Source organism: Schistocerca gregaria, chromosome 8 (genome assembly GCF_023897955.1).
Source record: "Schistocerca gregaria isolate iqSchGreg1 chromosome 8, iqSchGreg1.2, whole genome shotgun sequence".
NCBI lineage: Eukaryota > Metazoa > Arthropoda > Insecta > Orthoptera > Acrididae > Schistocerca > Schistocerca gregaria.
Window position 1 is genome coordinate 157477073 of NC_064927.1, and position 23734 is coordinate 157500806.

A 23734-nucleotide genomic window follows, 5' to 3' on the forward strand; every position below is an offset into this window, starting at 1 on the left:
TATAGGACGTCGATCTGCAACCTGGCGTCAGTTCTCAGCGGGGCTCATCAGCAGAAGCAGCATTTTCCTGAAGATGGCGACCAGGTGGATCGCCGAAATATCGAGTCAAGTTAATTTTAGGATCCGGCAGGAAATCCAAAGAGACTTTCAAGACTTATTACGCCGCGAAAGCCTACGTAATCACGTGGGGGATTAATTAGTAAGGACGCAGTAAGGTAGATGGACGTGCGTCTAAGTCCGGAGCTTCAACAGGAAACTGGAATATCATACCCAGACATAAGCTTAGTGCTACTCCCTGTGAGATGAGCTTTAGAAGGAAAAAAGGAATTTTAGCGATTGAGACGGTATGTGGTGGAACTTAAATGCTCTTGCCTATGTTGGGAGGGGTTGATATCGAGACTTCGTTGGTTGCACCAACACTGACCATTTCGCCTTCATCTTTCTGAGGAAAGGTGCTGCAGGTGTCTTACAGGGTGAACTCGACAAAGTCACTGGGAAATAATAAAAACTGTTTTAACACTGCAAACGAGACTGCTTATTTCTTCATAGAAAATATCAACAAAACAGGTAGTTATCACTTACGTGATGATAGTTTGATGATGTTGTATGTTGATCACCAATTGACCCAACATCTGATCCTGCTTAAGGCCTCTAGAGCCGGCAGTAAAATCTTTGGGGTAGTCCAGTGGCAGTTCCGGATCTGCAGTGCGTGCAGGGAGTTGAAGGGCGTCGCTCGGCGGCCGCACGTCGGCTCCAACGGAGCAGAGTCCATCGTTGAGGACGGCCAGCTCTGCGGCGGCGTGCAGCATCAGCGACAGCAGCGCCCCGTCCAGCAGCACCGTGGTCTCGGACAGCGTCCACCCGCTCGCCACCTGGACGGCGTAGACCGCCTCGTAGGCGGGCGAGGACTGCGTGTCGAAGGGCAGCCACAGCGGCATCACGTACGCCTTCTGGACGGGCGCACCGCCGCTGGACCGCGAGGCGATGATGGTGCTGATGATGGGGGCGAACATCCACATCGTCGAGTTCACCCTGTAAGACACCTGCAACACGTTTGTTCAGAAAGATGAAGGCGGAGACCCTCAGCCGTGTTGGTGCCACCAACGAATTCTCAGGACCAGCCCCTCCCAACCTGGGCAATAATTTGTACAAGAGAATGTAAGTTCCACCACAAATCGCTAAAATTCCTATTTTCCTTTTAAAGCTCATCTCACAGGGAGTTTTGGCCAGAGTGGCCGTGCTGTTCTAGGCGATTTAGTCTGGAGCCGAGCGACCGCTACGGTCGCAGGTTCGAATCCTGCCTCGGGCATGGATGTGTGTGATGTCCTTAGGTTTGTTAGGTTTAATTAGTTCTAAGTAGTGCTTAGAGCCATTTGAACCATTTGTTGCACCTCACAGGGATTAGCACTAGGATTATGTCTGGGTATAATATTCCAGTCTCCTATTCCAACTCTGGACTTAGACGCACGTCCATCTACCTTATTGCGTCCTTACTAACTAATCCCCCATCCTTAGTCACTTTTAACCATACCAATTCCTGTACTTCCGCCCCACTGTACGTAGGCCCCAAGGCTCCATCCTCTCTCCTCTATCTCGGCTATAATATCGACATGTCCAAACCAGCTCCTCTAATCCATCTCTTTCTCTACACTGATGGTAACGTTTTTTCGCCCTTTACCCTACAGAAATCCCAACGATACCTCTAGACCCACCTAAATCAGCGGATTCGCAGGACCAACCCCTCCCAAACTTAAGCAATAATTGTAGGACGAGCCACTGCACTTTTCATCTCCATGACCTTTATCTTACAATGTAGACAGTACCATGCAGTTAACTGACCACTTCCATAACTCAGTGGTCAGTATGTCTTCCTGGTATTCAGGGGTCTTACATTCGTTTCCTGTAACACTTAAAGAATTTTCCTGGGTGGGAAGACTGGTACCTCATAAGACCAATTGAGAGGCTACTTGAATGAGAAGTAGCGGCTCCAAGGTGAAGAAAATCGACACTGACCGGGAGTGCGGTGTGCTGCCATCACGCCCCTCCATACTGCCTCCAATGACGCCACTGGCAGTGGGTGACACTACTGTCAGTCGGTCCCAATTGCCCCATAGTGGCTACAAAACTAAGCTTTGTATCCAGTTAACTAATGCACTAGAATACGTTGATCTGAAGCTCGACAACCAACATGGTATCCTCACCTGGTAACCGTTGAACAGTAAGCCCACAACATAGGAAAACGACTAAAGGCCGAACTTCAGGATTACACCTTTTCACCATTCTCATCTCCTACAAAACATTGATCTGATCCATCCTCTCCTACGCAAATCTTGTTTGCACATCCGCCACATCAAAGTTCTGTAAGTCCCTGCAAATCCTTTAACATTAATGTGGATCCTTAAATTCACACATCTCCTTACTCAGATCGAACATCCCTGAAGATCCTATACTATTACGCAAACTACGTTCCAATAATCAATTGTTTCGTCTCTGATCACCAATCCCGGTATGCTGCTGCACCTTTACAAACACATCCCACCGTTCTTACAATAACACACACTCCATATTCTGTCCTAACACAAATTCAATATCTCCCAGACAATATGATCGGCCCCGACATTTATTCGTCCTACCAAGTATAACTCTTCCTCTCCTATTTCACTCCACATTAGTGCTCCTCTTTCCTTTTCGCTCTCCATCTCTCCTCTAACCGTTTCCCCTTGGTGGTCATTCAACTTTTAAGAGAAGTGTTGTGCTCTTTCGTATAAAGAAGTCCCATTTCTCTTGTGTGTTGTTGTATTTTATCTTTTAGTGATTTGATTTTAATTAAAAAAAGAACATAGTGTCAATATTTTTTACGTAAATGCCAATAAAATTCATCATTTTATAGTTTTTAAAACGTCTATAACAAAAATGAAGAGAAAAAGGAGTAAGATTAAATTATGGGTATCTTGACAGTTGGCTAGCAGGGAGCAGCCACGGTTAGTTGACATACCTGAGCTGTCATTCAGTGTAAGCACAGTCCAAGACAAACGGTCGTATGAATAAAACGGAGAATGAACTTTATTTTAGGAATTTCAGAGAACATTCCCAGATTCGCATGAATAAAGCGGCTAGGAGAATGTACTTCATCCGAGAATGTTCTCAACTTGAGGAAGAGGGTGCGAGAAGTTCTACAATGCGAAGCTCATCCTCCAATTTCGTATGAATGAAAACAGAGAAGTTTCTCACAAGCGGAGAAACACTCTCCATTTTTTGAAATGAACTCTGTTGCGTATTTCGAGATGAGTAAGTTCTTTGTGTTATTTAGCAGGCACAGGTTTTCGGACTTGTTTAGGAGAAGAGCTAAGTACAAGGGCCTTCAACAGACAACTGTGTCACTGATATTTTCAGATATTCTTCATCATGTTACCCAAAAAGCACCATTGTGCATCCGATTTTTCAGAAACGTAAGAAAACTATCATCTATAACAATCAAGTGGCAATTAAGGTATCATTTTCTATGTTCTGTTGGCCTTCGATTGCACGGATATACAAACCATGAAGCCTTCTCTACATGGAGACAAATACATAAACAGAAAGGGCTTTCCTTGTATCAATGTGCAGGGAACATGTGACTGGAAATGAGCGTTTGGCGTCATTGGCCGGGAGGCCCCTTACGGGGCAGGTCCGGCCGCCTTTGTGCAGGTCTTACTACGTTCGACGCCACATTGGGCAACCTGCGCGCCAGATGGGGATGAAATAATGATAAAGACAACACCCAGTCCCTGAGCGGAGAAAATACCCGACCCAGCCGGGAATCGAACCCGGCCCCCTTAGGATGGCAGTCCGTCACTCTGACCATTCAGCTATTGGGGCGGGCGACCTGTGATTACAGTGAATTGTTTACTGCCGACGATACTTGATGGCCTACGTCTGTACATGGAGCTAGCACATGAAGAAACTCTGTTGTATGTCATATACTAAGAGCGAACCAGTAGAACGCTTTGAATTTAGAAAATGAAGCTTATGGCCTTGCACCATGGTTAATGATACCATTTCACAATCCACAAACACTTGATAGAGGGCCTACAACAATCTTCAGCACTACAGAATGAAGCTGATCCCGAAAATTCAGTGGAGGAGATCATTATTTCATTGATAACAGTGACAGTGGGACTTTAAGAAACTGCCGTAGCGATGAGAATGGTGTCAGTGGCTTTTTTTTGTCAGCAACTAATTGCAAACGAAGTACATCTTACGAATGCAGCGTGCATCACATAAACTAAGTAGGCTAACTGCAAATGCAAACGCAGCGATCTCTTTCTCCTGACGAAACAGCACTGGCGACCGCTTAGTAGGTACTGGACGTGCCAGCAGACCATTGGGCGTCATATTTAACTAAAATTTTCTCGTGTTAGAAAACTTAGACTTCGAGTTTGGAATAGATGAAAACGTGTTGTGTTCTTAAGATTTCTTTCGCATAACGCGGTTATCTAACTTCAATAATAAAATGGTGCACAGCCACTGGACCGCGAGACAATGAAGTTGCTGCTGCTTGTGGCAAACATTCACGTTGTCGAGTTCATTTTGTAAGACATCTACAAAACGTTTCCTCAGAAAGATAAAGGCAAAAACTCTTGCCACTGATAAAATGTGAAAGCATTGGCGTCCAAAGAAACCAATGCAAGAGAATAATGACGATTACTATTATTATTACTATTATTATTATTATTATTATTGATTGTTATAATTATTTTTTATTGTTATAATTATCATTGTACTACTGTTATAATGTCTATTTTTTCTTTAACATCAATACTGCATAATAGGCTATATGTCCTTAATGTTAAGTAGAAACTGTAACTCGTTCAATCTGAGTATGTCTGGTTAGGTGTAAGAGAGGGCCTGAAGGCCCTAATCTTGCCAGGTAAAATAAATGCATAAATAAATAAATAAATAATAAATAAGAGCTATATGAAGGGCACAACCTCTTATGTTACGTGAGCCTCACTGCCTTTTCTTAACTAATTTGTGCCTAATTTTATTCTGAGAAGCTAGGTAATATATGTAAATACCGTAAATGTAAATTCGGTTCAAAAAGTAGTTGAAGTGAAGTGAAACGCAGCTGGACAACAAGAAACTCTTTAGCGCGCAAGCCCCGCAACGATAGTAGTAGTGAATATTTGAGTATGGACTCTAAAAAAAAGAAAAAGACAATTGATTTATTAAAGTAAAGGAGGACTGTCAATCTGTATCTGTGGAAAGAGGACGTGTAGCTAGACCGTCGCTCAGAACGTACTGTTACATTTAATGAAAATTGCTATTTCAGTGATAAAACCGAGAAAAGTATGTGTAAGAGTTGCCAAACATTTATGTATACAAATTTTCTGGAAGTGAAGAATAGAAATATCTTGTTTGTGGGAAAGGAGGTGAACATCATTGTCGTCGCCCGCTATCAATTGACGGAATTGTAAGTGTACAAAGTTCAGTAAAATACAGGAAACGAAATGTATTCTCTATAGTTTTCATTCAATACGTAACAACCTCTCATAATTTGTTAATTACAATAATTGTATTATGTTCTTGTATAAAAGTATGGTGCTGAACTTCACTGACCAATTTTGATGTAGCAGGACGAGTAGTTTGAAGGAAGTTTGTGTGCCAAGCAATCTCCTTTTCTCACGAAAAGCAGATTGCTATTTGATCTTATTCATTTACAACAGTGGTCCCTTAAGTATGAAAAGCAACAAAAACTTTGGCTCAAAGGTATCCGCAATACGGCCAAGTAACCAACAGTCGTACTTTAAATCTTAAAGAACAATAACTTATTTCAAATTATAATACGACACCAACTGGTGCAGAAGGTGATCATTTAACGAGGCAGCAACCACAATTCAGATATCAGTTACGACTTAAAGTAAAGTCTCAATTAAAAAATCAATCTCTCTCTCTCTCCAAACACATATATAAATATTCATATTATTAAGATAAAAGTCATTTTATAAACTTCATATCATCGAATTTCGAATCGAATTAATGGAAGATACGGCAATTTATAAGTTTAATAGTAACAAAGGATGGCTGATTATATAGGAAGAACAGAATAAGGTGGATGCTGTTAATTGGACGTGTTTAAGTCTGAAGTTTGAATAGGACACCAGAATGCCACATTCGGTCATAGGCTTAGTCTTACTCCTTGTCAAAGCGGCTTTAGAAGGAGAATATGAACTGAAGTTGCTCTCGACAGATCTTAATATTAACAAGCCTACAGGAGGATTAGCATCTGAACTTTCTTCAAAATTTACAACATTCAGTTTTTGATGCATCGTTTCCACCTACTATGTGTTTAAAAATGCTTAGCTTAACGTAGAAAAAGCTGTGAAATAATGAGAATTAAAAGAATATATATCGTACTATTCCGGTTAGATTTGTATGACTTTTATTATCTACTTTATATTCTTTTATTTGTTTATTTGCTGTAAAGACACATAATCACAAGTAAACTAGTGAAAAAAAGCTCACAACAGTCTTCAAGAAATCAACATTGACTACGGAACTAAATGAAACAATAATGAGATATTTTGGCTCTGTTATACAATGACGAAAGAAATCGCAGCCACAAGAAGGAGTAGCGCTTCTACATCTGAAAGATGATGCCTATTGAAATTTCGCCCCACTCGCTTAAGAGTTGCGCAAGTAGCACCACTATGAGGATGCAAGTCAGGTTTGCTCTAAATACGTGCTGTAATGTTCGTTTAAATTGAGATTGAACGTGGTGAGCTCATGTTACTCACGAATGCCTTAAAGGCAACAAATACACCATCATCAACAATTCACTGAGTTTGTACGGGGTCTGTAATAGGGCAACGAGAAATTGGATGTTCCTCCTACGATACTGCGGAGAGACTTGGCAGGAATGTAGCCACTGTAGACAATATCTGACAGCATCCGATAGCTGAATGGTCAGCGTGACGAACTGCGTCCTAAGGGGCCCGGGTTCGATTCCCAGCTGGGTCGGGGATTTTCACCGCTCAAGGACTGGGTGTTGTGTTGTCTTAATCATCATTTTATCCCCTTCCGGTGTGCAGGTCGCCCCTGTGTGGCATCGAATGTAATAAGACCTTCACCAAGGCGGCCGGACCTGCCCCATAAGGAGCCTCCCGGCCAATGACGACAAACGCTCATTTCATATTTGACAGCGATGGTCACGAGAATGTAAGGTCACAGGAAGATCGGCCTCTGGATGGGCACGTGGTACTTCCAAGAGGATAATCACATTCGGCGTATGGCTCTGGCGGATCGCACTAGAGGGGGAGGGTTGGGTAGGGTTGTTTTTGGGGGAGGAGACCAGACATCGGTCTCATAGGATTAGGGAAGGACGGGGAAGAAAGTCGGCGGTGCTCTTTCAAAGGAAGCATTCCGGAATTTGCCTGGAGAGATTTAGGGAAATCACGGAAAACCTAAATCACTGTGGCCGGACGCGGCATTGAAACGACGTCCTCCCGAATGCCAGTCCAGTGTGCAAACCACTGCGCCACCTTGCTCGATGGAGGAGGAGGAGGAGGAGGAGGAGGAGGAGGAGATTAGCGATTAACGTTCCGTCGACAAAGAGATAATCAGTCAGAGACAGAACACAAGCTCGGATTAGGGAAGGATGGGGAAAGAAAGCGGTCACGCCCTTTCGAAGGAGACATCTCGGCAGGATGGCTGGACGCTGGTTTGAACCGTCGTGCAGTGTGCTAACCACTGCGCTACCCCTCTCGGTAAGCGTCGTATTGCAAATGCAGCAGTAATTTGAGCAGCATTTGGCTCCATAGTGACACAACGAACTGTTACAAATCGGTTACTTCAAGGACAGCGGGCATTCTACTGACCCCAAACCAGCGCCAGTTGCAACTTCAGTGGTTCCAAATGAGAGCACACTGAAAGCCAGGGTGGAGGTCTGATGTCTTTTCTGATGAAAGATGGTCTTGCATTGGTGCCAGTGATAGCCGCGTGTTGGTTCAATGGAGGCCAGTTGAGTGCCTGCAAGGAACCTGCCCCCTATTTAGACGCACTGGACCTTCACTTTTAGCTATGGTCAGGGATGTGATTTCTTACGACAGCAGGAGTACTCTCGTGGTTTCCGAAGCACCCTGACCGCAACTTCGTATGCTAGTTTGGTAATTCGACCTGTTGTGCTGCCATTCATGAAACGTATTCCAGGCGGTGTTTTCCAACAGGATAACGCTCGCTTACACATCACTGTTGTCAGCCAACGTGGTCCGCAGAGCGTCGACACGTTCCCTAGTCCTGATCGATCACCAGATCTCTCTCCAGTCGAGCACATATGAGACGTCATCGGACGACAACTCCAGCGTCATCCACAACCAGCATTGACCGTCCCTGTATTGACCAACCAAGTGTAACAGTCATGGAACTCCTGCAAAATTAATATCTCGCACCTGTAAACCATAGTTCTAGCACAATAGCATGCTTGTATTCAACATTCTGGTTGTTAGAGCGGTTATTAATATACCAGCATATCAGTTATGAAATGACATGCCTCGTGATTTCTTAACTTGTGATCACTAGCCGTGGAGGTAGTACCAGCGCCTTCTGTTCGTCACTGTTACGTTACTTTTATCGCATGGTGAAGCGCTTTTGGTGTAAAATATTTCCATGGATGTAGCGCCTTTAGAGCGAATTAAATCAATTTTGAAAAAAAGGTACTCAGCAAGATTAGAATGTTAGATCTTCACATTAGAGTGATCCCAGAGGCGGCTTGTAACCACACATTGGTTATTAACTCCGTAGATGACGGAGGCGAACCCCAACTCCGGAGATGTGTAGGGGTGAACAGGGGGGCATTTATTGAGCAGTTGACTGTCAAGACAAACCAAGAGGCTACCAACAGTGTCTCCTCAATGACTGTTCAGCGAACGTTTTTGTATATGGGTCTCTGCAGTAGGTGCCTGGTATTCGTGCACCCTTAATAACTACTGTAGATCGGAGACGATGGCTGGAATTTACAGGAAAATGAACGTCCAGTGAGTTGTGACTGGATGGACCTGTCAGATGGCCGTTGGTGCGTACCGCGTCAAACTTCTGAAAGCAAACGCCCAGCAACAACCATCGGAAGAGTCCAGGCCGGAGGAGGAAGTATTATAGTCTGGATAATGTTTTCGTGGCATTCCCTGGGTGTTAAAATTCATGGTGCACATTCGCTTCGCTACTAGTTTCGGTCAAATGAACATTATCAAGCATAAGCTGACATGAAAGACTGGAACGTTATACCATAATAAGAGTAATTTGCTCTTTTGAGCCCACTATAGTAGAAAAAGTTTTTTTACAATAATAGTTGCGTACACTAGATTTCGTGAAGAAGCAAAGTTCACAACGACAGCTTGTCATGCACTGTAATTTTTTTTCTACTATGGTGATCTTATACTCGGCAATGCTCATTTGGCCGTAACTAGTAGCGAAGCGAGTTATGCAAACTCAAGGAGAGCTGTAGGTTCACCATGAGTGTTAACAATTATTTGGCGGATGAATATCCTCCCCATCAAACATAAGTAAATATATTCCCTGGGTGATCTTGTCTTTTATGGAAGGCACAATGGAGTAACAAAAGTATGCATCTATCCTGGCGGACCACATTTACCTCTACATGCTGTTGGTTTTTCCTTGGTATGAAGTCTTCTATCAACAGGATAATGCAAAGTGTCACACCTTTGACTTTACGTGTATGGTTCGAAGGACTCTAGTATGAGTTTACCTTACACCCCTGGCCACTAGACTCACTGTATTTTGTACTCAATCAAGAATCTGTGGAACCAACTCGATCGGGTTCTAACACCGTGGATCCTCAGCCGGGAGACCCAGCGCAGCTGACTAAGGAACTACAGTCCGCATGGCTCCTCATCCCTGTTGGTAACTTCCAGAACCTCAACCTCCAGCAGTCGGCGGTGCAAACTGTAGCTAGTCAGGGTTCTGACAGGTGGTCACTTTAATGGGTATGGACAGGTGATTGACCTGGGCTTCCATTCGACCTGTAGAAGTAATCGAGATCTTGAAGACTATACCGTGGATCAGTGGTTGCTGAATCACGTTTCTGGTGTCAAGAGGTCGATCATCGTGTCCGGGTACGAAACATGCACCGCGCCACGGACGTGGGACACAGAGGGAAGTATTGTGCTATGGAGGCATTTCCATGGGAATCGGCGTAGTAATCGGAGGAACTATTATGACACCTGTGGTTTACGTGTACATTATTACGGAACATCTTCATCCTTTCATGCCTGATGGTTTCTCCAGTGACGATAGATTGTCCTAGCGGGATAAATGTCCATGTCATAAAGCTAGAATCGTACTACAGTGGTTTGAGGAGCATTATAGTGAACTCACGTTGATGTATTGGCCACCAAATTCACCTGATCTAAACTCAATGGAACGCATGGGAGACATTATGGGGTGAAGCTCAGAGTTCACGAACCACAGGCCCGTTCTTTACAGGGGATCTGTGACCTGTGCTTGGACTTGTGGTGACACCTTTAGAAACCTACCAAGAACTTATCGAATCCTTCCCACATAAAACAGCTGTCGCTTGCGTTCCAAAGCTGGACCACACGTTATTCTGCATTATTTCAGTGGAAACTTCTGGATGTACATAACGCATTCCATGCTACTTGTGTGACAAGTGCGTCCGATACGGTCGGAAGTGACACGTGATACTACCTCAGCCAGCGTCCGCCCCCTGTAGCTGAGCGGTCAGCGCGACAGAGTGTCTATCCAAAGGGCCCGGGTTCGATTCCCAGCTGGGTCGGAGATTTTCTTCAGTCAGGGACTGGGCGTTGCGTTATCCTAACCATCATCATTTCATCCGCGCAACTCGCCGAAGTGGCGTCAAATCGAAATACCTGCACCAGGCGAACAGTATACCCGACAGGAGGCCTTCAGCCAGACGGAAGGACTTCAGCCAGTCACGAAGTGCAGGCGGCGGCGAGAGGAGAGAAAAAGATGGCCGTCACTTCGCCGTACAGAAGATGATCGGCGACTGTACCTTCAGGAAGCGGTGCAGCCGAACCGCCGTGGCGTGGTGCTGGGAGCGACGTCCACACCTGTCAGGGACGCGGCCACGACACTCCGCCAGCAGCTGCAGCAGAGAGGTGATTCGCGCCCCGTCTAGGGAGAAGGACAGCACCTGAAAAGTTACAGCAGGGCTTGCTTCACCCGCCTTTTCCGCCACAGCAGGCCTGCGAGGCTTCTGTCTCAATGAAGTTCGAGTCCATGCCTCTAATACTATGTTATTATGTCGTTTACTTTGCATTACAGCACTTGTGGGATAAAGTTCCTCAAGTGGTACCCTTTACGCGAGAGTTGCTATACTTGATAGGGTAATTTAAATAACATATGGTATCAACCAGCTTTCACATAAATGCAAACATATTTTTTTTCAGAATGGGTTTTCAATCTTTTCTAGGTCTGTACCTTCTTAACGATTAGGACGTTCCTAATCGGTGCCCCCTATAGGCTAAGTTTACAATGAAAAGCCAAAGAAGCTATTTCACCTGCTTAATATCGTGTAGAACCCACGCGAGCACGTAGACTCGACTAATGTCTGGAGTAGTGCTGGAGGGAACTGACACTATGAATTCTGCAGAGCTGTCCGTAAATCCGTAAGAGTACAACGGGGTGGAGATCTCTTCTGAAGAGCACGTAGCAAGGCATTCCAAATATGCTCAATAATGTTCATGACTCTGGAGTTTGGTGGACAACGGAAGTATTTAAGCTCCGAAAAGTGCTCCTGGAGCCACTCTGTAGCAATTCTGGACATGTGGCGTGTCGCATTGCGCTGCTGGAATTGGCCAAGTCCGTCGGGATGCACAATGGGCATGAATGAATGCAAGTGATCAGACAGGATGATTTCGTACGTGTCACCTGTCAGAATAGTATCTAGATGTATCAGGGGTCCCATATCACTCCAACTGCATACACCCCACACCATTACAGAGCCTCCACCAGCTTGAAAGTTCCCTACTGACATACAGGGTCTTCATACCTGTACACGTTCATCTGCTGGATACAATTTAAAACGAGACTCATCCAACCAGGCAACATGTTTCCAGTCATCAACAACCCAATGTCGTTGTTGAGGTGCCCAGGCGACGAGTAAAGGTTTGTGTCGTGCAGTCATCAGGGGTACACGAGTGGGCTTTCGGGTCCGAAAGCCAACATCTATGATATTTCGTAGAATTGTTCGCACGCTGACACTTGTTGATGGCCAGCATTGAAACCTGCAGCAGTTTGCAGAAGGGTTGCACTTTGTCACGTTGAACGATTCTCTTCATTTGTCGTTGGTCCCGTTCTTGCAGGATCTTTCTCCGGCCACAGCGATTTTGGAGATAAGATGTTTTACCGGATTCCTGATATTCACGGTACATTCGTGAATTGGTCGTACGGGAAAATTCACACTTCATATCTACCTCGGAGGTGGTGTGTCCCATCGGTCGTGCGCCGACTATCATTACGTTCAAACTTATTAAATTCAGATAACCTCCCACTGCAGCAGCAGTAACCGATCTCACAACTGATCCTGACACTTTTTGTCTGATATAGGCTTTGCCGATCGCAGCGCCGTATTCTACCTGTTTTTGAATACACGTGCCTGTACCAGTTCCTTTGGCGCTTCGGTGTGTTTGGTGAATAGTAACCATATGTTCATATAGTATTTCCTCATTTTTATCGAAAACTTATTAACACGCTCTTTATTAAACCTCTTCGGTAGTGCCGTCGTTATTTCTTCGGGACCCGGCAAGAACGTAGTGGAATGGTCTTTTATAGATCTGTAATACCATGTTTTTACCTGATATCTTTTTATATTTATTGAAGCTATACGTTAGTTGATATATCTTAGCAAGTTTGTAGGCAAAGTTCCTTTTCACTAATAGTTACTCTGGTGAAAGTAGCCTATAACATAATTATAAGCTGTACTAATTCATCTTCCATCTCTGTTGTCATATCATTAGGTCTTCCAGATTTTGAGGCTTTATTCAAAACCCTTCAATTGACGACACAGTGTATGCTTTCGGGTTTTATATGTTCTACATGCTTCATTAACTACAATTTCATTATTCCGATGTTTGAGTAAAGCTTCGTCCATAATATCCTGCTCCCATTTAATGTACTCTCTCTTAATCATATTGATCAGCTGAAAAAAGCGGCTTTTACTTGGTATGTAATTTCCATCAAGTACCGGTACCACTATCGACTTCTTCACAGGTACTACTCAGGCAGTGATTCCCGCGCCCGGGTTCCCGGGTTCGATTCTCGGCGGAGTCAGGGGTTTTCTCTGCCTCGTGATGACTGGGTGTTGTGTGATGTCCTTAGGTTAGTTAGGTTTAAGTAGTTCTAAGTTCTAGGGGACTGATGACCATAGATGTTAAGTCCCATAGTGCTCAGAGCCATTTGAACTTGGCAGTGAGGTCACTACCGTTTCAAACAAGAACTGTAGACATAAGCTCAAAGATTCCTACCATTTGATTATGCTTAAAAGAATGGCAAACTGGCACGGAAACCATAGTGACAGAACACAGTTACTTTATGCTCATATTATTGTGTGAAATTATTTACAAATGGACTCGAGTGCGGCGTTTTCTGCAAGAACGCTAAGCTGTGTTTCAGCGTTTGATTTAGTGCAGGAGACGCCTATTGCAGGGTGGAGTGCAGTAGGTAGCCTGAAGCAAGCAATACGGCTCAGTCTCTCGCAAGGGGCGTGTTTTTTTGAGAGGGTTCGTTAACCAGGTGCATAGCGGCCGGATTCGCCTTTACATTAAGTGTGTCTTGGGAGGAGTCGTTGCATGTACAGCTCGGCAGCTGAGCCCTATATTCATAGCCGTGAGTCCTGCTATGGTATTTGACCAGCTTATTTCGAGTGGACTGTGTCAGAATGGTGAGCATCTGCCTTACCACGTTCTTTTAAGGAGTTACCCGACCTGTTCTATAGAGCCTACCAGTCTATATCATCCTGGTTTCCAATCTGCTGCATTATGTTTTACTTAGAGCTCACTGAGAGCGAAGCGCAATATAAGCTGTGTTTGGAATAAAGTGAAATATTAAGCAATATGTTCCTATGCCTTATACGTAGGAAAGCGTTGTCATTTATCAAAAGTTGCGTAGTAATTCTTGGCAAATGCTTTTGCCATTAACAAGGGGAGACCACGAAGTTGGGATCACGGATTTACTTCAGACTTTGTAGACCTTTAGTAGGCCATTAAGGCAACATATTGTGCAAACAGTAAGGTGCACTTCTCTGGCAATTCCGAGAAAATTGTAAGAGAAGTTTTACGTGTCTATTATGTCACTGACGTATGGGTGCGAAGGCACTGGTGATGAGGAATCGTTGTGGTCAAGCGGTTAGCATTCGCCGATGGCAAACGGCTCGTGGGAGAGGAGACGGTTGGAAACTGCTTCTACTTACTGTTTAATCTACATTTTTTTCATCGCTCATCACATTATTTAATTTATATGACATTTTAGAGGTAATATAACGAAAAAAACTACGTGTACTGTCATGAAGCTGTAGTGAATTTCATATGTTATATGAGTACCTACTATTTGTAATTAATTTTTCAAGGACTAGAGACAGGCTTGGAAAGAACAAGTCAAATCACGCTAAATAATGATGCAAATGTCATTATACACAGTCAGTTATATGGTAAGTCACAATATGCCAGATCACGAGAGTAATGTACAATTACTCGTCGGATGTGCTCTCGACAACACGCGTTGCAGGATGGTATTTGTCATACAGACTTGTAAAGAATAAATTGAAACTTCATGCAAATACACTTGGTTTTTTTATTGTATTACTTCTCAGATGTCATACAGATTAAATAATATGGTCAGTGATGAAAAAAGAAATAGATTAATAATTAAGATTGAGTGGGAGTCGAACCGTTGCCTCACACACCTGTATTTGACAGAGCTTGAACGCTAATCACTTGCCCACCATTGATTCTAACGTCTGGTGCTTACGCATAGATTCATGCAGCATGTAACAGACGCGGAAAAGTTCTCTTGTGATTTTCTCGGAATTGCCGGAGTAGTGCACCTTACTACTTGCAAATTATGTCGTTTTAATGGTCTATTAAAGAAGTACAAAGTTTGAAGTAGATATGTGATTCCAAGGTTGTGGCCTCTCCCTGTAAGTTATTGTACGAGTTATCAGTACTTCCTTGTTTTAACCTGTAAAATGCTTGAGCCGGTACGAAATTATTTTAAGGAAAGTGCCTTCTGTTTGGTGAAACATTCACCTATGGCCGTTGTGTAATTATTTAAAGCTGTTTTTATGTTTGAAGTACTTTCGGCTGTTGAAGTGAGATTGGCTAATTTAGGTTGGTTCGTTCGTTTGGGGGAGGTGACGAAACAAAGAGGTCATTGGTCCCATCGAAATAGGGAAGGATAGGGCAGTTCCAGATCAAAGAAACCATTTCGGCCTTTGCCTGAAGCAGTTTAGGGAAATCACGGAAAAACTAAGTTAGGAACCATCGTCCAGTATGGTAACCACTGGGCCACCTCGCTCGGTGGGATAATTTTACTGTGTGTTTCATTGACTGTGTTTCTGCTTGGACTTGTATATATTTGGTGTGTTACAGGCAGCTTATTAATTGTATTGTAAAAACCTTGCCGCACGGGATTAGCCGAGCGGTCTAAGGCGCTGCAGGCACCGACTGTGCAGCTGGTCCCGGCGGAGGTTGGAGTCCTCCCTCGGGCATGGGTGTGTGTGTTTGTCCTTAGGATAATTTAGTTTAAGTAGTGTGTAAGCTTAGGGACTGATGACCTTAGCAGTTAAGTCCCATAAGATGTCACACACATTTGAACATTTTTTTTGTAAAAACCTTGTAACTACAAGCGGTTCCGTGAAGGCCATGGCGTACGCTAGAGTAAAAAGAGGTGGTTTGTTGCCACCACACTGCCACTGTATCTTTACTTTGTATATGAGAAGTTTTATGGGCGCGGTTCCTGGAAAATACAATTGTAAACCTATATTCGTTTTTAAGGAGCAACTTCCAAACGTTGAATATTTATACTTGTAAGGTTTGTGGCCTGTCATTTGCCTTAGAATTTATTTAAATACTTTGAGGTGTTAACTGCGAGTTTAATAACTGCTCTGGATGGAATCGTTTAAATTAAGCTATTTTTTGTCAAAATTATTATTTCCTATTTTCGATGGCGGGAGCGTTTTGTTATTAAAGGAAAAGTCAAATCTGGTTACACACTATGAATTTCTTGAGTATTTTAAATACATTTGTTTTAAGTACTACGTTTTTCAATAGATCCAATACCTTAACATAGCATCTGGGATGAGGAAAGAAGTACGGGATGGACAATTTAAGCGGAGTACAGCGAAATGACGTGTAACATTGCTATTTCTAATTATACGCTAATATAAGACATTGCATTTAACCTTTTTCCTAAAGAAGTTCTGTAGGAGTAACCCAACAGAACATTCTTTAATTCAGTATTAAACTGCATTACATGCCTACATGACCGTTGATGTGTTCTGGTAAGACGCTGAAAACGAGGGCGTGCTGAAAAGCAATGCCTCCGAATTTTTTAGTCTGTTCTCAATATCGATTCAGGTATTCCATGTCACGCGTATTACTCGGTCGACTTTCCAACTTCGCTGCCGCAAGCTACAACTCTCTGCCGCTAGAGGGCTCAGAATTGCAATGTGTAACATGGTGGTGTGCAACGTTAACTATGTCGGTGCGGGAGAAACTTCTTGCTGTAATCGAGTTTCTAGCTGCAACAATCGTCCCTCCTATTGAAATCCATGGAAGAATGAAAGCTGTGTTACGGTGATGACTGTGTAGACATCAATAATGTGCGACGCTGGATTGTTCGTGTTCATATTAAGGGAAACAGTGGTGCCAACCTCAACATGAGTAACAGAATACGGACTGGACGACGTTTTGGGCGACCGACGAGGCCCACTGGAGTCGGGTTGATGAATTCATCAGATAAAATCGTCGGATAACACAGACACTGATCTCAGGTAAGCGTATCATGTAAGCATTGTAGAACTGTAGTACAGAAAACTGTGTACACGATGGATGCCTCGAATGTTCACTTCTGACGTAAAACGGAGCCAACTGAACATCTGTCAACAATTTCTTTTGCGTTTTGAGAGTGAGGGAGAAGGACTTCTCAAGACTGAGGCAGGTGATAAAAGCTGAGTTCATCATTTTAACCCCGAACACAGAAGGACATCAATGGAGTTCCGCTACAAAGGATCACCGACGAAAAACGTACAAGAGCATGCCAGAAGGAGGCAAAGTCATGCTAACAATGTTACAGGACGTTCAAGGCGTGGTGCATTTGGAATTAACACCTAAAAGCACTGAAAGCATGAATTCGAAGTGTCCACACTTGGAGCATCCTCTCCTTGAGCATGACAGGGACATTCCCGACTTGTTTCCATAACTTAAATGACACCATGGAGCACTTCGCTTTGATAGAATGAAGCAGCTCAGACAAAGGTGTGGTTGGAACTCCGTCAACAAATCAGTCTTCAGAGACGGTATCAACAAACTGGTCTTCCGTTGGGAGAGATGTGTTCGTCCCTAGGGTGACTGCCTTGACAAATAAATATGTAGACGTGAAGAATAAAGATGTAGGAAATTAATAGAGTTATTTTTATTTAAAACGCTTTAAGAGTTTCGACTTAAAACATTCGGAGGCATTATTTTTCAGCACGTCGTCGTGGAATGTATTATCTCGGAGTTCTAACTTAAGCCTTCAGGGACGAGTTAGCTAACGTTGACATGGCGCACTACAAGTTTTGTGACGTCGTTTCTTGCTATTTCACGACGAGGAGGCATTTCGAAACATGAAACAGAAAATAATTTCTGCGATATATTGGCAACGTGCCATGTAAAATAGAAAGGAAGTAAGAACGTTCCGACCGTCAAAAGAAGAAAACAAGATGTCATATTGTGTGTTCAGCAGAAGCCTATGAATGTATGTTGTTTCTAAGCACCAGCACACTGAATACCTCAGGAAAGTTTCGTTATTGCTACGCTTTGTTGTAACAAAATATCGAGAAATTTCATATTGGTGGCTAAAGAATTTTCGTATTCAGTTATTTTAGCGTTATAACTCACGTGTTATGGGAGTAAGCCATTTAAAGGCAACAGGCAAGATTCCGGGAAACGTGTCGTTATTGTTAGAGTTTGTTATAATTAAATATCAATTAATAACATTAGGTTATTATGTTTTTATAAAACAGTGACATACAATTAATGGGCGCTAGTAGCACAGAACAGTGTAGCTGGTTGACATGCTATGTTACGAAACCGATGGTGGACTATAGAGTTCAAATCTTGCTCTGCACAATATTTTACCAACTTCGCGTTTTCTAAATGGTCGTGCGAATTTTCTGTGAAATTATTAGAAATAGTTACTGCAAATATATATAAGTGCGCTCTCTATTAGGAATGATTCCATATTCACAAATATTTAAGCTTTTATTTATGTATACCACTGACAGAACAGCGTACACTGACCATCCAAGACATGACAATCCACTTACCGTCAATATAAACCCGTCCAGGTTATAGCAGTACCACCTGAAGAGCAATGAATCCTAGTCAGACACATGTACGGTGCATGTATCACTGAGTGTGCTATGTGAGTGTAGAATAGGGAATGCGTGCGGTCCAAGTTTAACTGGTGGCAGACTGTGCTGGACTGGAGTCTCGGCACGAGCATTTCATAAAATGCACGACTTGTCAGGTGTTCGAGAAGCGCTCTAGTGAGTGTTTTCAACACGTGGTGAAACCAAGGTGAAACAACATCCAGAACCTTTGGGGCTGGGCGGCCATTCCTCGTTATAGGTGTCGGACGTCGTAGACTAGGCCCGAACTGTGGCCAACTAACAGCCTTTGATGCTGGGCAGAGTACAAGTGTGAACACGCAGTCCACCGAACATTCCTAACAATGGTCCTCCATAGCTGGTGACCCATGCATATGCCAATGTTAACACCACGACATCGGCAAATACCACTGATTTGGGCACATCACTATGGGCGCTGGACGTCGGCACAGTGACAAAGCGTTGCATGGTCTGATGGATTCTTACATCTTCTTCATCATGCCGATGGGAGGGCGTGGATCTGTCGTCTCTCAGGGGAACATCATCTCGACACCTGTGCTACAGGACAGAGACAAGCTTGCGACACCTGCATGATACTCTGGAGAATGTTCATGTGGGGATCTATGGATACAGCTGAGTTCGTGGAAGGCACCGTAATGGCCAAGGAGTATCATACTCTGGTTGCAGACCATGTACGCCCCTTCATAATGATCATGTTTCCCAATGGCAGTGGCATTTTTCAACGAGATAATCCGCCACGTCGCAAAGGCAGAAGTGTGATGGAGGGGTCCGAGAAACACAGTGACGAGTTACAATTGATGTGCTGGCCCCTACTTTCCACACCTGAACCTGGTCGAACACATCTGAGATGTGGTTGAATGTGGTGTCAGAGCTCAACGTCCCCTCCCCACAACTTACGGGACTTGCGTGTGCAGATTTGGTGCCAACTTCCTAGGGCGATCTACCAAAGCCTCACTGCTTCCATGCCTCAGCGCGTCGCTGCTGTCAGCTATGCCGAAGACGGAGATACTGGCTATTAGCTAGGCGGTCATATTGTTGTGGCTGATGAGTGTAACTAGCATATGATCAAAAGGGGAAACGTGCGTTTAGTACACCTAATGTAGGAATTCTATGCACATCCATTTTCGTGAACAGTCTGTATGGTTTGTGAGCCAAATAAAGCCGACAAGTGCCACTGGAGAGTGCTGAGAGTGCAAAATCAAGTTAACCAGCTCGCCCCATTTTCCAACGACCCCTGTGTGTCACTGGCCATCCCCTCTTTGTGCACGGCAATCGAATTTTGCACAGAGCCTACTGAGTAGCCGGCTGACCTTGACGATGAGGCCAAAGCAGATGAAGGTGTTGTAGGCGTTGAAGGCGAGCTGCGGCAGGTCCTCAGGGGTGTCCATGACGAGGTTGGCCGCGCTGCCCAGGAGGAGGATGGCGTGGCTCAGCAGCACCCCGCACAGTGCCAGGCGGTGGGGGCGGCGCCGGCCCGGGGGCGGCAGCCACAGCCCCAGCAGCCGCAGGCCCCTCGCCACGGACGCTACTGGCCACACCAGCTCCTCCATCTGAGCATGCGCAATGCGGAACGAGCTCTACAGTGTTTAGACTACCTACTGGGGAAATGTGCTGTATAGTCGGTAGAGCACTGGCAAGGAACCCCTTCTGTGCGCGGTCGCATAAGGCGAATAATTTTTACAGCATTCGACGCCCACGTATTTTCTACCACGGAACCACAGTATTGGCTGTTAATGACAACAGGTGGCAAGACTGGAGGTATACATTGGTGAGGACAGCATGAGGCTATGGAGCATAGTAGAACTGCTTCGTTGATGAGTAACTCACAACAATGCTACAGTGCTAGTGGTATTGATACAAAGCAGAGCAACGCTAACGATAAACGAAGCAAACATTGCATTATATATACAATAATAGCTGCCGAAGTTGACATTTCGTCAGAAAGGAACCCAAGGAATTTCTCAGAGTGAGAACTAAGTGGCAGATGAAATATTAGCGATTCTGCAAAATGAGTCAGTGGAATGTGCGGCGTCGTATACGTTCGACTTTGTGGGCAATGTACATGAGGAGTACAGTGATGACGATACTTGCTTAAAAAGTGAAAGTGATACTGAAACGCTGGCCTGAATGGCCGTGCGGTTCTAGGCGCTACAGTCTGGAACCACGCGACCGCTACGGTCGTAGGTTCGAATCCTGCCTCGGGCTTGGATGTGTGTGATGTCCTTAGGTTGGTTAGGTTTAAGTAGTTCTGTTGTAGGGGACTGATGGCCTGAGAAGTTAAGTCCCATAGTGCTCAGAGTCATTTGAACCATTTGATACTGAAACAGGTGTCGAGCTATGGTTCAAAAAACGGCTCTGAGAACTATGGGACTTAACTACTGAGGTCATCAGTCCCCTAGAACTACCTAAACCGAGCTAACCTAAGGACATCACACACATCCAAGCCCGAGGCAGAATCTGCGACCATAGCGGTTGCGCGGTTCCAGACTGTAGCGCCTAGAACCGCTCGGTCACTCCGGCCAGAGTCGAGCCATGTAGTTCATCATTATTGTCGGACAAGGGACCACAAATTCCGTCCCAGTGAAACTTAGTAAAGGACGGTCGTTGTCCAAGGGGTGGATAGTAAACACGATTACGTACATTGAGGATCATCTATGGCATAGTATGTGAACAAATTTGAATACGTTCGTAGCAATAGGGCCGTGTAGTGCATAAGAAATAGTACGGATTTTCAAGGCAGGACAAGGCTAATTTGTTACAAAAACTGGTGTTCCCGCGTTGGAAGGATGTTCGATACAGTTTGTAGGATGTGCATGATAGTGAACTGCTACGGTATGCACATCAAACTGCGAGCAACGAAGATTACAGTGATTTAAAAGGGATCAGTTGATGGTTGCATAACTTCAAATAGTGCTACAAAATTGGAAGAAAAAGGATAACGAAATTTCAAAGCGTCAACTTGATGATGCACCGAAAACTACGGAATCGGCCCGAAAATTTGTGGATGAGGTTAACAAACTTATCCCATCCTTCAGTAAGGAATATGTTTTCAACATCAACCAACCAGAATTTTAAGAGGAAACACTTATGAAAGGGATCCTGGAAATTAGAGGTACCAAGATAATTGTATTGAGACCAACTAACATCAGTGGCTTAACGTATTGGAATACAATTACTCCGACTGTTAATCTGGATCGTAAATTGACTGGAAAGTTATTTATTGTGATGCAAAAAGTTGCAGGTGTTCTCCCCTCTACGATTCTTTCTCGTGTGCATGATATTGTAAGGACAGTAGGAAATACTTACGCCACAGCAAGCAAGAGTGGGAAAATGGGTGTAAGAGAACTACAATTGTGGTATGAGCATTGCTTTTGGCTAATACTGCTTATTATTTTCTTTTGCTTGATTCCTGGTCTCCGTATAAAACTCACACTCCTTTAGAGCAAACTATCCCCTCGGAAAAGATTGTGACGTTGCAGTTCATACCCCGTGAAACCATTGGACAAATTCAGCCTCTGAATTCTTTTATTTCCTGTGCCTTGTATTATCGCACTATCTGCAGCTGTGCCTTAAAGAATAGCAGGTTTGCCGGCCGTGGTGGCCGAGGGGTTCTAGGCGCTTCATCAGTCCGGAACCGCGCGACCGCTACGGTCGTAGGTTCGAATCCTGCCTCGGTCATGGTTGTGTGTGATGTCCTTAGGTTACTTAGGTTTAAGTAGTTCTAAGTTGTACGGTACTGATGACCTCAGATGTTAAGTCCCACAGTGCTCAGAGCCATTTGAACAGCCGGTTTCACGATAACCCCCACGACAGACCGATTCGCATTCGGTCGCATGCCATCACATTCCATCAGCTCTCATCACCCCGTTACAACAACATGATATACGATTTCATTAATAGTGAACACCTAGCTGGACGTCCTGCACGCTTTGTAACTCCCAAGGATTTCGCTTTCAATCTTGATGGTATGAACCATTGTGATAACTGTGGCGCGCCACTTTCCTTTCTGTGTTTATGGTGCTAGTTAATGGTTTGTTCTGAACATTTCTTGAACGCTGACGATGTCCATTTTGTGAAATGTAATACGTTCATCCCATATAAGGTTGATCTCTGCACCTCGTGGAGACAACATCATGATCACTAATCCCTGTCTCAACACTGACACCGTCGATGAGGTCTGGTCTGTTCGCGGCTACCAGATCTAAAATATTTCCATTACGCGTTGGCTGTCGATTTAGCTGCTCAAGACAGTTTTCGGATGTGTTCAAAAGTAATTCACACGACGGCTTGTCTGTACCACCTCTAATGAGTCCATAAACATCCCAGTCTATACTAGGTAGGTTGAAGTCGCCTCCGACTAATATAGCATGATCCGGGTACTTCCGCGAAACACAATGTATACTCCCTTCGAATGATTCTAGAACTGTCACTGTAGAACCTGGTGGCCGGTAATAACACCCCACAATTAACTTTATTTCCCTAGCCCTGTTAAAGGTGTCCAGATAACATTACAATCACACTCTACTTCGACCTCAGTAGACACAATATTTTTGTCACCTTCAATGAAGACACCACCTCCTACGGTGTCTAATCTCTCCTTCCGATACTCGTTCCAACCCTCACTAAATATTTCAGAGCTTCCTATCTCAGGGTTCAGCCAGGTCTCAGTCCCGAGAATAATTTGCGCGCCACACGCTTCCTGGAGGGGAGTAAATTCAGGAACTTTTTTTCTTAACACTCTGAAAATTTACTGCTAATATCTTGATAGGTGAAGTGTCTTTACACTGAGCGCGTCCTGATTTCCCTGCCTGCACGTCGACTGGTGAGTGTTCATCACGACACCTCGTACTACTGCCTAGCCTAAAAAACTCCCATGTGCACGCCACTGCATCTGGCAAATTATAGGCTAAAGTCCATGATGCGGTGCCCAAAATGCAGAAGATTCGCCAGTCATACAGAGTGAGCATTGTCCGCAGCTCGTGATCTAGTGACCAGCATTCTTGTCTCTGGATCACAGGGTCTCGGGTTCTATTTCCGAACGGTTTGGGGATTTTCCCTGCCCAGGGACTGGGTGTTTCGTTGTCCTCATCATTT

At 44.2% G+C, this 23734-nt stretch overlaps 1 protein-coding gene across 1 annotated transcript; it reads right to left on the bottom strand.

The window, feature by feature from the left end:
* Positions 1-578: 578 nt before the first annotated feature.
* LOC126285084 (uncharacterized) lies at positions 579-20190 on the bottom strand. The gene is made up of 3 exons (XM_049984408.1): positions 19951-20190; positions 11024-11164; positions 579-1043 (listed from the first exon to the last, which is right to left on the bottom strand). Exons 1-3 carry the CDS (start codon positions 20188-20190, stop codon positions 579-581), a joined length of 846 nt encoding a protein of 281 aa, XP_049840365.1.
* Positions 20191-23734: the final 3544 nt, after the last annotated feature.

Excerpts from the sequence above, each read along its gene's own strand:
- LOC126285084 (XM_049984408.1), bottom strand. The coding sequence starts at position 20,190 with ATGGAGGAGCTGGTGTGGCCAGTAGCGTCCGTGGCGAGGGGCCTGCGG. Across the intron at positions 11,165-19,950 it reads GCTTTGGCCTCATCGTCAAG|GTGCTGTCCTTCTCCCTAGA; the intron begins GTCAGCCGGCTA and ends GTAACTTTTCAG. Across the intron at positions 1,044-11,023 it reads GGCTGCACCGCTTCCTGAAG|GTGTCTTACAGGGTGAACTC; the intron begins GTACAGTCGCCG and ends AACGTGTTGCAG.